Raw genomic sequence first — 14,063 nt, 5'->3', positions numbered from 1 at the left:
CTTTTGCAGTAATGATTAAATCATTGAATTAAGCTATAGACATTCAACCAGACACCCGAAATCTAAACCTCTTTTGCGTGCTGCAAGTCATTTTCAAGGTGCGACTAAGTATAGGATGCATTACTTAAAGCGTGAGCAAAGAATCACGCTCTGACCTCGAGGTCCGGCAGGCTAAATTCAATCTTCCTGTCCAGCCGTCCAGGTCGCATCAGAGCAGGATCCAATGTGTCGGGCCTGTTGGTTGCCATAAGCACTTTAATATTTCCTCTAGGATCAAAGCCATCCAGTTGGTTGATCAGCTCCAGCATAGTACGCTGCACTTCATTATCACCACCAGCCCCATCATCAAAACGAGCACCTAAATGGGATAACAAATACAAGGCTTGTTTCACATCAAAATACTTTGTAGACAAGAGTGTAATCATTCCAGCACAAAAACTTAAGTACACTGCAGAACGAGAACATTTGCTGTAACAAGGTAATTTTACCATGTCATTTATAAGACACTGGATACGAAGGATGTGAAAATAGTCATTTGAAAACATCCTAGAGTACATCAAAAAATATCCCAATGTCCACATGTGGTCCAACTTCCCCAAGGACTACAATGTGCGTATATTAAGCTGCACTCAGATTTGTACAGAACACATCCAAAAACATACTGACAGTGACACACCCTAACATACAATACCACAGGATGGATCCTTAGGTTCAACGAGTTTTGCACTGCCTTTAGAATTCCACTTCTTGACCTCAGATAATAATGCTATGTACTAATTTGGCCTAAGGACAACCTACTGACAGAGTGTACACTTGGAGTCCTCTATAGATTGTGGTTCTCACACTCCCTACTGGCATCGATAACTCCACCCGTTGTTAGGGGGCCATTTTTAGGTCTCACCTAGGCAGCGCTTGCGCCGTCTTTTCGAGATATGCTGTATTCAGGATTTGAATACAAAAAGGGGGGGTTTGGCCCAATGGACAGGACCCAGGTAAGGCCTTGTACGTACTAAAAAGAAGAAAACCTGGTATCCTAATTACTTATATAATGTTTTTACAACAACCACCCTATATTCTTTCGGTGATTAGGTTATTTATTCACCCTATTTTTATCAACTCTTTCTTTGGGAAGGACTGTAGGTATGTTGCGCATATGCAAGTCCCCCGTGATGGCAGCTGTATAATGCGTATAAAACGTGGGCCATATGTTTACGGGGATGTCGATTCTCCCTACAGAGTCAGTTTGCATTCGTGCCCAAAGAAAAGCGGATCATCAGAAACAGCGTATCACCACTATTCGGATTTGTTGAAGGTATGTTTGTCATTCAAGAATAGCAGTACCAAGCCATAAATAAGAGTATTTGTTCCGTTTTTTCAAATTCAACTTTATTATTCACAGACAATCACGAAGAGTAGATCTACTATTTCACATTGAGAGAGACGCATGATCATTGAAAATATAGCTAAAAAGAAAAGTGTTCACGACATTGGCAGGTATGTGCATAAGTTCCAGTAAGGGGCACAGGAAGTAGTAAGAAAAGGGTTTTTGGTCTAATAAGTCCTTCCTAAAGAAAGAGTTGATAAAAATAGGGTGAATAAATAACCCAATCACCGAAAGAATATGGTGTGGTTGTTGTAAAAACATTATATAAGTAATTAGGATACCAGGTTTTCTTCTTTTTAGTACGTATTCAGAATTTGGGCACCTGCCACATACGCTTTGTTAAACATACACAGTTACACTGCTAAACAGGCAGATACAGCTAGAAACACTTAGGTACACATACTGTACTTGCATTATTGTGTGAAATTGTAAAAATGCGCTACTATATGTTTGTACATGAAATGTTTTGTAAAACTGGAGCGGAAGCAAAACCATTTCACTGCCAAGAGATTAAAAAGCTACATCTGTGACTCACTACGAGAACTTGGGTTAGATTTCTGGTCGCTCTGCACTCCGTATAATTTGAAAGGCAATAAGTGACACTTCCTAAGCGAACATGGAAAAATCTACTGCTTCCAAAATAAATGGATACTAAACGTACGTAAATCAGCGAGGGGAGACGTAAGATTGTCTGCACAAGAGTGTAGGTAGCTAAAAATATATACAAACCCATGCACCCATACACTTAAGCACAATAACAGATAAGGTCTACAGTAAAAATTAAATTCAAAGAGGTGCGCTATATCCAAAAGAGCCAAACTAAAAATGCCTTTCTTTTCTTGTGGCTGTGTTACATGTACGTATTTAGAAGGGATGCAAATTAGTAACTGGCAGGAAGGTTAAGCAGAGGGAAGCCTACCCCCAATGGCATCAATTTCATCAAAGAATATCAGACATGCTTTCTTTGTTCTGGCCATTTCAAAAAGCTCCCGGACCATTCGCGCTCCCTGTGTGAAAAAGATTTAAGAGAAAATCAATTAGGGAAGAAAAGTGACATACTGTATTTTAGAGATTACACTAAATGGCTCCTTGGTTTACTGAGTAGAAGAAATACAATCAGATAAGAATGTCTACAAAAACATGGAAACAGGTCATTTTATAAACCGTTCGGACAACTTGTTTTCAGAAAGAACAAAGTATTAATCTGTAGTCTACCACTGGCAAAATTCTGCTAGAAGCAAACATGGGACCAGTGATTATCGACGGGCATGTAGACAAACATTAATGAGTAAAAAGAGTAGAAAAGGTTTTGAGGCAATTTAGCTGAACTGGGGTTTGTTTACTTCCACGATTAAAAATGACATGACATTACCTCACCAACATATTTCTGCACCAACTCTGAGCCAATTACTCTGATGAAGCAGGCATCTGTTCTGTTGGCTACAGCACGAGCACACAAAGTTTTTCCTGTACCTGGTGGACCAAAAAGCAGAACACCTTTTGGAGGTTCAATTCCAAGATTAACAAAGCGCTCAGGCTGTAAAGATACAAGAAATCGAATTAGAAAATAAATAATAACCCACATTTCAACAAATCTGCAGCTGTCCAACCATATCCAGCACATAGCAGTTGTCACAAATGATCTAGCCCAAACCCAACGACAATGAATCCAGTTTCAATTATCTGTGCCCATGGAATTAGGAGCACATCGCTAATAAGACACTGCTCAAACTCCACTTTGTACCTTTAAGTTTTGCTGAGGAGCAACTCTTCCAAGCACCGGAAGATATGCTTCTCATTCAAGGAACAGATCATAGCAAGATGTCAAATTCCTTCTCCATATGGGGCTTTTTAATAAATTACTAATCACAGGTAATGCATTTGAGACTCCAGTATAAGATGATTACTAATGAGGAAAAACGCTGCGTACCTACAAAAATGTTACCAGCTTCAGGCTATTCTAGTTTCACATGATGTGCATCCTCCCATTATCTAGCGGCTGGGTTTTGAAAAACGTCTTGTTATCTTGAATACATAATTTTGGCCAGGCACTGATCATAGGTGAAGTCAGTACAAGCCATAATGAGGGCAATGAGAAAAAGTACAGTGTCACACACAGCAGACATCTACAAAGTCCATTCTCCTTGGCATTGTGTAATGTGTATAGATCTTCTGCAGCAATGACACAGATTTGATTCTTTAGACCAGAAAGTAAATATGCCTCCAAATTTACAGCTGAAAAATTATCTACTGATGTTGTCCACTATGTAGGACCTTCTCGGTTTCTGATCCATGTAATAATGAGTTATGCTGTATCCACTTTCTGTCGACATCCAAAACATTGGATTCAAGTAAACTAAAAGCTTTTCCCAACCACTAAATGGAGGGAAGATGCACAATATGTCAATCAAGAACAGGGTAACAGACCAAACTCTTAAATATACTGTCTTTTATAAAGCTTCTCAACTAGAGGCTGCAATAAAATCTCCACTACCACTCGGTCTGTGCTTTCTTCAAATCTTTTCTTTCTTCTCGAAAGGAAACATTGTGCACTGAACATGTAACTTACATGAAGCAGAGGTGTTTCAACAACCTCCCTCAGTTTCTCTATCTGTTCTTTGCATCCACCAACATCGCTGTAAGTGACATCAGGCTTCTCCTCCACCTTTGTGAAAAAAGGGAGTACATATTTCATCAGTTGTGAAACTGAACTAATGAGTTCCCACCATTGTTACGACACAAGTACAATATACAGGCACTTACTTGCATCATTGTGACTGTTGGGTCAATCTTCGGAGGCAGCGGTATGTGGATCTGATACTTATTTCTGTCTACACTAGAATACAAAAGAAAACAAGGTAAAGAAATGATTCACCCTTAAGACGAAACTACTTTAGTGTGCTAAAAGCTCATTCACAAGAGGTACAATTTCCAAATTATTACTGGATGTGGCCAAACGGGACCCAGTATCTAAATCCTGAAAGAAAAAAGCAATAGCTGCAAGCTCTAAAACGAGGCAATCCAATATGTGGAAGCTGCAAGATTTATCAAATCTTTGTTGTTGCCCCAAGACCTATGACATCCCCAGGAATGCAGTTTAGTGCAAGAGTGGTACAGAGGCTCCTCTTCAGAATCAATGAGCGCTGCCCTGGTGAACAGCATTGCTGGCAAAGAAAGATGGGGAAGACGGGCAGTAATCCTGTAAGTGTTAAGCCACCGAGAAGTAACCCAGGTTCTTCGGCCTGCAGACACCCCAGGTAAATGTGGCACTGCCACTGAAGTGAATGCCAATTTCACAAACCACTTCCCTTCGTCAATCTAGCAGAAATCTAGACTGGACAGGGAAAACTGCCCCTTTACAATTGTTTTGCACCCTCTAAACATTTTTGTGCGTAGGCAAGTATTATTTCCTGGCGCTATTTAGGGGTCTGCAACCATTCAAGGAGTCTGTGTGATTCCAGTGATGCCAAATATGTTCTACTAATCTCTAGGGCATCTTGTGCACTTGTGGCCTTCGTTTAACGCAGACCACTTTTATTTTGAATGCTTCGATACTGCCATTTATTTAAACAGAAGGGAATAATTGAAAATGCATACCAAGAAACAATACCATTGCAAGAACCCAGATAGTTATAAAACATTTGCCAACAACGGTTTGACCAGAGGGGCCAGGTATCCCAAAGCAAATTTAGTAACTATAAGGTTGAAAACAGGAAAATATGAGAGCACCTTTCAAGGCAGAAGCTCCATGTTTACAACTGCATCAGAGAACCAACAAGGAGAGACTGAACAGGGATACCACAATCCGCTAAGTCATCGTTCAGTCTGGAATAGCTATGTGTCAACTGCATGTGGACTCCCTCAGCGGTTGTTCACTCCAGTAGGTCCCTAATCTAGTCTTTACATTTACAGCACAAACCCCTTACAAAGATCTAATCTTTTGCACATGTCAATTAATTAGGTTTGTGAATATAGGGTAGAAAATTAGGTTAGCGGACATTCAAACAAAATTAGTATCTAGCATCCAAAGCTTCCACACAAGCCTATCTCATAAGGCTTCGGTTTTTGGAACGTGGGAGTAAAGAGTTAAAGTCTGGTGTAACCATGACCCTTTGCACAACATTGGTAGGAAACTCTCTACCTCCAGCGGTTAACACAATACAATATTTACCTCTACAAAGCAATTCTTACCCAACTCGCATTCCTTCTTCAATGTCAGTGGGGGCCACCTGATCACTGAGATCCACCACAAACTTGGCAAACTGTTTGACATTGATGATATACTTGGGATCCTCGGAGTCGGCATTGATTATCTTTGTACATCTAAAACAAGAAAAAGAAAAATGTTAAACAAATAAATTAGTTGTAACCGAATAGGAATTTTTCACAGTGTTAATGCAAAATCGGTTTAACATTCAAATAGGGGCAGAGACTTCTCAGGGTGGGTGGGGATAGAGGGAAACTGTCCAGACAGCATTTAACGGTCTCCGCAGCTGGATGGACAGACACATCAGGAGGTTCGAGACAGATAAAAGGCGGAAGCTGCAAATCCAGCAAGCTTCTGCATGCCAATTAGTTCTACACCATGCTCTTAACAAGGTAATGGAAACTAGAAATGGAGCTAGAGGAAAAGCTGTCTGGGAAGAGGTTAAATAAACAACTAAGATGGTTATCAGAGGTGTTTCTAAAGAAAAGAATTTCAAACGAACAGAAAATATCTTTGCGAAATCTAGTTTGAAATGAAGGGAATGTGGCAGGAATTTCGTCAGGTTTCATACTTGAGGTGTCTGAATGTGAATAGGATATACCCAAGCAAAGGATGTTAAGCCCTTTGACCAACCAAAGTTTCCACTGTTTTTTTATTTTTATTTAATTTATGGCAATTTGATCAATAGTAAACCTTAGAGAAAAAACCTAAGCAGGTTGAAAAAGACCCTCCAGCAATGACCTCTTTTATATTAGCAAATGAATGGTTAATATTTACGACTGCTATTAGTGACAGTCTTCACATGAGGGCACTCACTGACCTCTGACTGTTAGTCAGCCCTCATCTCACACACGCTGCATGAGGGATTCATCCGACCTTCCTATGGGTGTGTCAGGGGAGCCAGCAAGAATCGTTGTGGTTTGAAGGAAGGTATGTAGTGGAGACCAAATCTCTTTGGATCAGCTGGTACGAGGTAGCATGGAACAAAAGCAGTCCAACTGCTCATAACAATAGAGTAGATCTAACAGCCAACCTTGGATTGTTGATGAGCGGTTTCTTCCCCATACACATGCCACCCTCCTCTTAGCGAATAAGAAGCCCACAAATGCTAGACGGCACACACCCACAGGGAAAAGGGCAGCGTACCCAAGAAGGGCAGTCAATGGTGAAAGAGATACATCTAGGTCCAACTGACAATATCTGCTTGAATATTTCCAAAAAGTCTGCCTATATCAAGGGACAGAGCCAAGCAAAGTGTAGAAAGTCAGCATGCAGATCATGACATCTCACACAGGTGGTGTCCTCCGCCAACATTCTTCTATGTATAAGTACAGGAATTTTGTATAACCGATGCAAAAATCTGAAGTGGAGTAAACATAACCTATTCTTCTTTGGGGAGTTGTTTTAACTCAAACCGAAGGTATCAGAGCACTTTACATGAGTTACAGACGGACACATACATTTTGTTAGGCACAGGGAGATTAAGTGACTTGCCCAGTATCACAGGATGTTGAAAGTCCCGCCAGACTCGAACCCAGTTCCCCACCTTTGAGGTCGACCACTCTAGCCGTTCGGCCACATCCTCTTGTATTGTTGGGAGAGATTGCTCCTGTTTGAGCACAACAGTAAGGTCTTCTGTCAGCTGAGTTTGGCCATCATGTTCCCACTTTTCATTCGTGCAGGATGTCCCCAGCAGGGTCCTCAGTCTGCATTGACCTGTAGAGCCTAGTGATACCCTTTTCCCTACCCTTACTTCACATAAACAAGTTAAGTGTCTTGCATGGCCTTGGTTTCTGCTGAGAAGGCTGTCTGCATGTTGCCCATAATCTAGTATAGATGAAGCAGTCCATGGACTTGGTAGGGTGCATGGTCTCAATGTCAGGAAATGTGATGAACGAACCCTGTTTGGGATTAGATCAGTCATTGTGAACAGGCCCCATTGCATGAGTCTATCGTGGATCCCCTGTCTGTAGTAAGTGAGTTCAGGGGGGGATAGGACCAAAGACTGCTCCGCTGCTTACAGTATAAAGCATGCTGCTCTCTTATGGAGTCCGTCCCATGTCAGTTGAGTTAAAATAATGGCAGAAACCGGTCCCCGGAAGCTTGTTTCCTTCCCAGTGTAAGAATTGGCTTTTGTAGTCTGGTCTGCCCTGTTCCCATGATGCACTGGGCCAGGGACAGACTAATTTGCATACAGCCAGGTTCTGAAACTGGGATGGTGCAATGAGCTAAAAAACGGTGTTGGATCTAGCCCTGATCTCTTGACTGGGTGAGAGTACTCTGCTTAATTCAGAGACTCTGTCCATCACCACCCCTTGTTGTAAATAATTTTGTCCACCCTAAGCGTGGAAGGGTATACTCAGATGTGAGTCCCTTGCTCATTGCACCATCAGGATTCAAGCAAGCCGGGCCGAAGACGCCTGAAATGGCAGAAACCGGTCCCCGGAAGCTTGTTTCCTTCCCAGTGTAAGAATTGGCTTTTGTAGTCTGGTCTGCCCTGTTCCCATGATGCACTGGGCCAGGGACAGACTAATTTGCATACAGCCAGGTTCTGAAACTGGGATGGTGCAATGAGCTAAAAAACGGTGTTGGATCTGGCCCTGATCTCTTGACTGGGTGAGAGTACTCTGCTTAATTCAGAGACTCTGTCCATCACCACCCCTTGTTGTAAATAGAGTTAAAATAACTGGCACCAGATAATGATCCGGCTTACATAGATAAAGCGTGATGTCATCAGCATATAAGGAAATGACCAAGTTTCGGGAAGTGAAGTTGAGATGTCTATGTGCATGGCACTGCCTAGTACCACAGGCTAGTGGCTCTAATGTCAGTGCAAACAATAAGGATTAAAGCAGGCACCCTTGACAGATGCCTCTATGGATCGGAATCGGGGCTGAGAGTAGTCCATTCAAACGGACTTGGGTTTGCGGCTCGTAAGAGTAATCGGACCCAGGAAGAAAGGAGGTCAGGATCCCCCATTCTAGTTTAAATATCAAAAGGGAAATTCTACTCCAGGGAATCAAAGAATTTAGTAGCATCCAGTAAGACTGCTACAGTCCTCAAAGTCGGGTTTAGTTGATGCATGAGAGCAAAAATGCATTTCAGTTTGTGTGAGGCTGATCTAACCGGAATAATGGCAACTTGATCAGGACGCACCACGTCAGGTATTAGGTGTAACAGATTATTGGCAAAAACCTTTGGCCATGTTTCTGCCATCTATATTTATGAGTCTGTGGTCTATAGGATTCACTCAAATCAGGTGATTTGCCCAGTTTTAGAAGTGTGATGATCACGGCTTCCTTTAAAGACCGAGGGAGGGAACCCGTACTGTGCACCTCTTTAAAGACTTGCAGAAGTCATGGGGTTAGGACAGAGATTGCCTTAAAAAATTTGCTAGGAAACCAATCTCCTCCTGGCGCCTTGCAGGTAGGTAGTCCAGAAATGACTCCTTTAATCTACTCTAGGGCCAGAGGAGGTGTCAAGGTGCTGACGTGTAGCACCGTGTAGCAATATCATAGCATGTCTGTCCAAAGAATTTGGTGACCACTTGGGTGGAGGGAACTGATGTATAGAGATCAGTGTAGCAGGCACTGAACTCTGCTAGTATTTATACAGGGTTATAAAGATTTACCCAATTATTCTGAATCTGGATTACATCGTTGGCAATACCAGCTGGTGGCAGTGTTGCGGCTAATGTTCTGCCCGGTTTCTCTCCCTCACTATAAACTCTGGCCTTGGCGTGGTGACTAAGGGCCATATGTATCAACACACTTCTCCATAGGCACAGAATGGGCAAAACCCTTTTAAACATCTGGCCCTAAAGTGCTTAATCTCCCAGTCTGCCACCTCCATGAACTGAGTGAGTTTTGCTTTAACATCTCCTAGTGTTCGAGTTGTGGGAATCCGTTACCAATCTCTTCAGGTGATCATAAACCATTCTATGAATGCCGTGCTGTTGGAAATACAGGGAGTCAAGCTAGCCGGGCTGAAGAGAGGTGTTACCTCGAAACCGGTCCGGTCCTCGGATGCTAGATTCCGGTCTGGGAAAGATATGGCTGTTGTAGTTCGGACTGGACTGTTCCCATGGGGCAACAGGGTCAGAGCTGATTTGCATAAAGCCATTATCTGACCCAGGGTGGTGTGGAGTGCAAAAAAACGATGGATTTGGGCCCAGATCTTTTGACTGGGGGAGTGTGTGACATTGATCCACATTCAGTCCATCACTTGTTGTTTTTTGCAGTTGGAAATACATACAACACATGTAACTGCTCTAAATGCGCCCCAGAGTAAGCCTGCACTATCCGTTGAGTGTTCTTGGAGCGTAAAGCAGTTACATATCTCAGTCCTTCTCTACTCTCGAAATGCTGCATTGAGTAGGGCCTGGGGTGGCAAGCCCCAGGTAAATGCATGGTGTTGAGGTACAGGCAATATAATGGCAGGGAGCACCGGAGCGTGATCAGAAAGCATGCGGGGAAGGTGGTTTACCTTCACCGTCCATGCACATGTATGATCTGGGAGAAGCGGGTATTCCTGGAATGCTGCCGGGTCCCCCACACATGCACCGGAATCAGCCTGTCAGGTAGGCCCATCTGAGGTGGATGATGGTGAATTTTGAGCCCCGGCACAAGGTACCACACGTTATACCTTCTCTCTTTTCGTACATTCACTGGCAACTGGAGTAAGAACAATGTGGGCTAAATACTCTGGAGTACAAAGTCTTAGGGACACTGGCATGCTAAAGATTTTAACAATCTTTCTTTTGAAGTTTTACTATGTTGTTTGTCTCCAAACCCCACATGACCAAGACACCAATAACAGGATACTGAACATGGCACAGCTCCAGGGCACCGGTTGCAATAATTCAGCTTCATTCTTCCTTTCTATACAAATCGCTAGAGCTCAGTGAGTGTGGTTTAAGGACTGCTGGACAATGCACAGGGATACTAGCAATACTCAACACTTCTATGCACACGTTATTCACGGATTTCTTATTTCCGTGTATGCTGCAGATAGCTTTAGTATGTCATTTTTTTTTTAAACTTTGTTTATTGAGAGCAGTTTGTTCACAAGGATGATACCAGATACAGTGTCATTTTTATAGAACAGTAAACTGTAACTGAACATTCACACCCCCGAAAACCCGGTCTGCACATTCTGCCAGTTAGGACATGTTGCATAAATAACATATACCACTCATGCAAAGCACTTAAGATGTACAAAACTACGATCACAAACGGAACCTCCAGTGTCAATGCCCATGGTGTCCCGATCCTACTGGGCCACAGCTGCATTGCCCAGCTCTTCCTCCACATTGTCCCCTTCGCGGTCACAGCATGCCATCAGATAGTCTCTGAGCGGACCCCATATATCTTTAGGGCTCGAGCTCCTGGGGAGTTCCTCTGAGTATGTGTTTAGCTGCTCTTGGCAGTATACCAAGTCTTTAAGCCACTGGGACGCCCTGGGGTATCGCTTGCCATCCCATGTGAACAATACCCTCCTTTTCGCTAGTAGCAAAGCCACTCTCACAAAGCGGCCCAGCAACCCTTTGGTCTCTGGCACGTGCCCCAGCAGACATATAAGCGGTGTACAATACAGAGTGAGGCCGGTCATGGTATCCAATATATGCAGGACATCAACCCAGTAGGAGTGAACAGCGTGGCAGTGCCACGATAAATGTAGGAAGTCAGCACCAGCTCGTCCACATCTCCTGCAACAATCAGTATCCCTATACCCTATTCGATGAAGTTTAGTGGGAGTGTGATACGTCTGATGTATGAACTTCAGGTGTATAATGCGTAGGTTGCTATTGGGTGATAGCCTAACTGTGAGCGAGCAAATTTGAACCCATGTGTCCTCCTCCAGTTGTGTGCCCAGAGCAGTGTTCCACCTAGCTAAGCTACGGTCCTCTGGAAGGACCAATTCCGAAAACACCACTTTGTATAATCTAGTGAGCATATGCTTCCTACTGGCGGCAGTAATCACTAGTTGCAACGCCTTGGAGGTGAGAGGCTCGCAAGGGAAGCTGGGGTAATGGTCCCTCACAGCCCGGCGCAGTCTATAACAAGTGTATGTGAACAGGGGCGATGCATTGAAAATATAATGCAGATCTTCTCCGGAGATATACGTCCCGTCATTGAATAAATCACCCAGGACGGAGATGCCAGCGTCAGTGAGCAGTCGTATTAAGCCCCGCTCTTGTGCCACGGAAATGGCACCGTGACCCGCGATGCACATGTACGGTGCATATAAAGGTAATCGGTCCGTCAGTCTACCAATCGACTGCCAAGCTGAACACGTGGCGCCGGTCGTATTGATCTCCGACCTAGGCGTGTGTCTCTGCGTATGCGTTAGGATATTCTGCAAAGGAAGATCACCCGCATCCGCCTCCTCCACAGCTACGTGCGGGACAAAGTCATGTGGTCTGAACCAGAAGAACGCGAAGTGAGCGAGGCCACAAATAATAAATGTAAAAATCTGGTGCGCAGAACCCCCCTTAGTCAAATGGCAATGTTAGAGTCGCCCAGCTGATACACGGAGGCTTCGTCCCTCACACCAGACGGAGCAGCTGAGTCTGCAACGTGGTGAAAAAGTGCTTGTTCAGACGAATAGGGATGTTGCAAAATAGATACAAAAACTTGGGGAGTATCACCATTTTAATGACGGCGATGCAATCCGCCAATGACAGAGGTAGAGCCACCCATTTATCAACCTGCTGTACCAGGTCAGCATAGGCCCTTCCATAATTCTCACAAATGACTGTCTCTGGGTCTCTATGAACCCAGACCCCAAGGTATTTCACGGGGTCCACAGTCCACAGCAACGGGTACTCCAGCGTGGGAGCGGTAGTGGCCAGTGTGAGAGGGATCACAACCGACTTTTCCCAGTTGATACACAACCCTGAGAGGAGGCCAAAGCGGATATATTCTCGGATGATATGTGTTAGGTGGGTGTGTGGTTCGCGAACATACACAACCATATCATCTGCATATGCAGAAATACCCACCGGTCTGTTGCTAAAGTTGAGCGCGGCTTCCCTGTGGTGCTGTCGGATTCTACACATCAGTGGTTCAAGTACAATGGCAAAAAGGAACGGGGAGAGAGGACACCCCTGCCTAGTACCACGCTGTATCGATAATGGAGGAGAGGTGAAACAACCAACCCTAACCCTTGCCGAAGCGTCAGTGTACAGAATCTGTATCCATAGGACAAAGACAGGAAGAATCCCATCCTGCGCAAGATGAAAAATATATACCGCCATTCGAGCGAGTCAAAGGCTTTGGCCGCATCAAGTAACACGGCCACAGCTTGTAGATCTGGGTTGAGAACATAGAACATCGCAAAAATCGTACGGAGGTTCCAAGATGTGGAGCGATCGGGAATAAAACCCGATTGGTCAGGCAGGACGAGCATCGGCATCAAAGGGTGGAGTTTAGTAGCAAGGATTTTTGCAAGAATCTTGGCATCAATATTTATCAGGGATAGGGGCCGATAGGACTCGCACTTGGAGGGGGGGCTTATCTTTTTTTAGCAAAGTGATAATGAGTGCTTGACGTAAAGACGGAGGAAGATAGCCCAGCTCATGTGCCTCAGCGTACATGGCCAGAATATGAGGCGCCAGAAGCTCAGCATAACGTTTATAAAATTCAGCTGTCAGCCCTCCCGGACCGGGAGCTTTCTTATTCGGCAGGGATAGTATCGCCTCTTTGATGTCGGCCTCATCAATAGGGATGCTAAGATATTTCCTATGGGCGTCCGACAGCCAAGCGCAGGCAGTGTCCCGCAGGTAGTCGTCTAGAACAGTCAGACACGTCGCCGCGGGACGAGTATAGCTGTCTGTAAAATGCTTGGAACTGACCCAATATAGCGTCGGACGTGTAATGACTGGTGCTGACCCCATGTCTATCCAGGTGAGAAAGCACCTGCCTAGTCTTTCTGGGTGTGTTGAGGCCTCGTACGTTCCAGGTGACACAAGTGTAATTCTCACCCACCATCATAGAGGTTCCTGACAAATCTCGAACCAGCGTCGTCTAACATCACAGTACACTTACATAGTGACATAGTCCGTGCAGTTGGGTGAATGGCATCTGCAGAGCATGCTCTGAGGCAGAAAAAGAGACCAGGCCCCCCACCCCCCACCCACTTTGGCAACCCCAACCCGCCAAAGGACCCAAGGACCTCCCCCCCAACCCACCCAGCACAGAACAACAAACAATTCAGTGAGTGGGTGATACCCATCGGGGGCAGTGGAGGCAATGAACACTTCTGGCACGAGGCAGAAGTGGGCCTCCGCATAGAGCAGTTCGTGCCCCCTGAACGTGCCAACTATCAGGAAAAGAAGAAGTACATCAGGTGAGGTGCATGGCGTGCCGTCTACAGCGTATAGCTCTGTGCATGAGCCAGCAATTGGTCCCATCTCCAGTTATTAATGAGGGCATCATATAGGGAGGAACATCAAGAAAGAGACGACCCAGC

At 44.5% G+C, this 14,063-nt stretch overlaps 1 protein-coding gene across 1 annotated transcript in view; it reads right to left on the bottom strand.

The window, feature by feature from the left end:
* PSMC2 (proteasome 26S subunit, ATPase 2) overlaps positions 1–14,063 on the bottom strand; it is a 116,867-nt gene that overhangs the window by 19,232 nt on the left and 83,572 nt on the right. Inside the window, exons 5-10 of the mRNA XM_078679460.1 lie at positions 5,576–5,707; positions 4,148–4,220; positions 3,954–4,049; positions 2,757–2,921; positions 2,304–2,391; positions 156–358 (exon numbers count right to left, since the gene is read on the bottom strand). Of these exons, the coding sequence (XP_078535586.1) occupies positions 156–358; positions 2,304–2,391; positions 2,757–2,921; positions 3,954–4,049; positions 4,148–4,220; positions 5,576–5,707 (757 nt within the window). The remainder of the gene's footprint in view (positions 1–155; positions 359–2,303; positions 2,392–2,756; positions 2,922–3,953; positions 4,050–4,147; positions 4,221–5,575; positions 5,708–14,063) is intronic.

Source organism: Lissotriton helveticus, chromosome 1_1 (assembly GCF_964261635.1).
Source record: "Lissotriton helveticus chromosome 1_1, aLisHel1.1, whole genome shotgun sequence".
In the NCBI taxonomy this organism is placed as follows: domain Eukaryota; kingdom Metazoa; phylum Chordata; class Amphibia; order Caudata; family Salamandridae; genus Lissotriton; species Lissotriton helveticus.
The sequence above is the reverse complement of the archived record's forward strand: the minus strand, read 5'-3'. Positions and strand labels throughout refer to the sequence as shown.